The following is a 4,064-nucleotide window of genomic DNA, read 5'->3' as shown; positions in this document are numbered from 1 at the left end:
GTATTTCTTAATTGTAGAATTCCATATTCTGTGTAGCAGCATGTATGAGCTAGGGTGAATTCTATCCTTTTGTTCTGAATGTAGTATTGTATAGCAGCTTCTGTCTTTTGTTTATTTGTCCAGAATCTTGAATATTATGCATTTTGTGTATTCATATATATCTATCCTTTTGTTCTGAATTATATTCATGTCTTTCTATTAATTTCACAAAGAAGTATTGTGTTTTGTTTATTGCAGCAACCAAGTTGAAAATTCTTGTGAATTGTAATTGTTTTTGTAGAGTGATGGAGGTGGCAGGAGAGGATGGGCTTTTCTGTCTGACATTCTTCAAGCTGTAGAAGATGACAATGTTGTTGGTTTGGATGACATGTCCTTTGGATTCACCCAAGACACAGAAGTTCTCGAGGAAGTGCAAGGTAGCCGTAGTAACAAGGGATCATCTAAGAGGAAAAAGAACTTTCATTGGAGGGAAGATGAAGTTATTTGCTCTGGGTGGCTGAATGTAAGCAAAGATCCGATTCATGGTGCCAATCAAACTCGTTCATCATTTTGGGGAAGAGTTCATGCTTACTTTGTGAAGCACAATAAAACTGAAGCCGTGAGGACAGTGTCTTCAATTATGCATCGGTGGATAGCAATTCAGTATAGTGTGAATAAGTTTTGTGCATGCTATGAGGCCATTATTCGTAGGAATCAAAGTGGGTTCACTATTGAAGACAAGGTATGCATGTATAATGTGTTGTTGTACATTTACTTTGATTCTTTGTAAATCATATATTCACTGACATGCTCATTGTACAGATTAATGAGGCAAAAAAGTTGTATGTGGAATGGGACAAGGACAAGAAACCATTTGTTCTTTCACACTGTCATACCATATTGAAGGAGGAAGATAAGTGGAAAGCAAAGATGATTGAACTTGCTCAGCTAGAGAAAGAGAAACAAGCTGCTATAAAAGGACAGAAGACTACCAACAAGGTGTCTAGGCCGAGGGATGAAGGAGATGAAGTTGTAGCACTTGATGATGAAGAGGCTGCACCAATGGAAAGGACAGTAGGAGTGAAGAAGGCAAAAGAAAATTTGAGGCATGGAGGTGGCGAGGCTTGCATGGAAGCTTTGGACAAGATGATGGCAGAGAAGAAGATAATTGACATGGAAAAGGAGAAGGCCAAAGAGGAGAGGTTCCTGGCTTCAATAGAAATAGACAAGGCTACACTAGAGCTTGAGAAGAAGCGAGTAGAAGCTGAAGAAAAAAAGGCACAAGCTGAAGAAAAAAAAGCAGAAGCTAAGTTACTGAAAGAGGAAAAAGAAATCATGCTAGCTGACATGTCCAAACTTAACCCGCTGCAACGTGCATGGCTTGAGAAGAAGCAGAAGAAAATTTTTGACAAGATGAGTGAGAATGAAGACATTTGAGAAGATGCTAGCTGTTGATCAGAACATGTTATCTGCATTTTAATTCTAGTAATATTTGGTACCTTTAGATGTTGATCAGAACAAGTTATCTACATTTTAATTCTAGTAATATTTGGTACCTTTAGCTGTTGAGCAGTTATTTGTATTTGAATTCTGGTAACATTTGAGGCATGGCGTGAACAGCAGTTGATTGGTCGGGAAAAAAAATCCTTGGCTCAGGTGCTGGTTCTGTGTGTAGTACGTACTAGTGCTGGTCGGCCAAAAAAATAAGGTCAGGTGCCGGCAAATCATCAGGTGTCCATCACAGAATCAGTGACATGAAATATAGACTTGATCATAGAATATAAATCCAAAGTGAACAACTCAAATATAAATCCAGAACTGCATTGAACAACTTCAAATATAAATAATTTGAACAAAGGGTTTCACAACTCCACATCTAAACAAAAGCTAATATAAATCCGGATGATGATTCCAGAGGTGCTGGATGAGGTCTTCTTTCAACTGTTCATGTGTTTCTTTGTTTCTAATCTTCCTGTGCGCATCAATATATTCTTCAAGGGTACGAGTTGGCTGACCATGAGTAGGCTCCACATTTTCACCACCATATTCAAAGCGTTCATTAGGGTCAACCACAAATCCTTCATCTTCCACAATCATATTGTGCATAATCACACAAGCCCTCATGATCTTTGACAAAGTTTGTGTGTCCCAAATAGGAGCTGATCCTCGAACAATGGCAAACCTAGATTGAAGAACCCCAAAAGCTCTCTTGACCATCTTCCTCGCTCCTTCCTGCGCTCTGGCAAAATATTGGTTCTTGTTCCCCATAGGTTTAGTGATCGACTTAACTAAAGTAGCCCATGTGGGGTATATGCCATCTGCAAGATAGTAACCCATTGTGTAATCATGACCATTAACTGAAAAGTTAACTTCTGGAGCTCTACCTTCAGCCAAGTTATCAAATAAAGGAGACCTATGAAGAACATTGATGTCATTGTGAGAGCCAGGCATTCCAAAGAAAGCATGCCATATCCAAAGGTCATTCGAGGCAACAGCCTCCAGAATGATAGTGGGCTTCTCCACATGCCCTTATACTGACCCTGTTTGTCATATGGACAGTTCTTCCCAGCCCAATGCATACAATCAATGGATCCTAACATCCCTGGGAAGCCTTTTTCTGCACCAATTGCAAGTAAGCGGGCCGTGTTTGCCTCATTGGGATATCTGAGATATTGTTCTCCAAAAATTTCATCAACTGCAGTCACAAACCTCCTCAGGCTCTTAAGTGCGGTACTTTCACCTATGCGAAAGTACTCATCTGTCGCATCAGCAGGAATCCCATAGCTCAGCATACGCATGGCGGCAGTGCATTTTTGGAAACAACTCAATCCAAGAACATTGGCCGCGTCCCTTTTACGCACAAAATAATCATCATGTGCTTCAACAGCGTTCATTATGCGTACAAAAAGCTCCCGAGACATCCTGTATCTGCACAAAACAAAATCAAAGTCTCACAACTGCAATAATATATGAACATAGACAACAAGACAATATGATGTCAAAGAACATTAACCTTCGACGGAATATTTCATGGCCATATGTTGGATTCACCGCCAAGTAATCCTGAAGCATCCTCTCGTGGCCGTCTTCTCTATCACGGTAAAGCATTCTATGACCTTTGACAGAGCCACCGGGTTTTTTTTGTGATTGGCAATGGTGTCTATAATCACAGCAGCTGCTAACGTATCAAAATCATCATCATCGGATGATGAATCATCCAAGTGTCTCCTAGAAAGAGATCGCTTCCTACTCATGATTCCTGCAGATGGATGAGAGACCTTTCCTCAATATATTGCAAGTAATAACAGGACCATGATAAAAACTAAGATAAAATTCATCATCACAAATAGAATAGAGCATCGGCAAGCTGTATATATGCATCGGGAAGCATGCATTGGCAAGCTGTACATCCAAAATTATACAATCATCCACCAGGGTATGCAGTTCAATTAAGCAAATGTATATGCGTCGCCAAAACATACTACGACAAAGGCTATGAACCAGATCGAGATGACCAGAGCGATTTACCAGATCTTCACGCCGAGGTGACGACCAGAGCGATGTACCAGATCGAGATGATGTTGGCAGATCGACGACCAAAGCAGATGTAGGAGATGATGTTGGCGACCAGAGCGATGTACCAGATCAAAGACAACGACCTGGTGGCGAACTTCACGCCGAGGCGGCTCGCGCGCGGGGGAGGGAAGGCGACGGGACGCGCTGTCGCGCGGCCAGGCGAAGGGTCACGATGGGACTCTCGCGCGGCCAGGCCATGATGAAACAAACAGTTGATCTGTTGGTTGATGTGGGCCTTTTTTTAACATTTGTCAAGCCCAAATGCCAAACCATTGGAGAAACAAATAAATTTCATTTGCCATATGTTCTAGGCACTTGGCAAATCACAAGATTTGCCAACTCTATTTTGCCAAACCATTGGAGTTGCTCTAAGCACATCTGTACCAAACACCTGTATCTCCCCAGTTTGATTCCAAAATAAAGGTGTTCTACACCTACGACCATATAATGCTTCAAACGGTGCCATTTTAAGACTTTGTTGATAACTGTTATTGTAAGAAAACTATGCG

The 4,064-nt window shown here is 41.2% G+C and overlaps 1 protein-coding gene across 1 annotated transcript; it reads right to left on the bottom strand.

The window, feature by feature from the left end:
- LOC110437279 lies at positions 1,867-3,087 on the bottom strand. The gene is made up of 3 exons (XM_021465669.1): positions 2,993-3,087; positions 2,519-2,907; positions 1,867-2,297 (listed from the first exon to the last, which is right to left on the bottom strand). Exons 1-3 carry the CDS (start codon positions 3,085-3,087, stop codon positions 1,867-1,869), a joined length of 915 nt encoding a protein of 304 aa, XP_021321344.1.

The sequence above is a fragment of the Sorghum bicolor genome, chromosome 7 (genome assembly GCF_000003195.3).
Source record: "Sorghum bicolor cultivar BTx623 chromosome 7, Sorghum_bicolor_NCBIv3, whole genome shotgun sequence".
In the NCBI taxonomy this organism is placed as follows: domain Eukaryota; kingdom Viridiplantae; phylum Streptophyta; class Magnoliopsida; order Poales; family Poaceae; genus Sorghum; species Sorghum bicolor.
The sequence above is the reverse complement of the archived record's forward strand: the minus strand, read 5'-3'. Positions and strand labels throughout refer to the sequence as shown.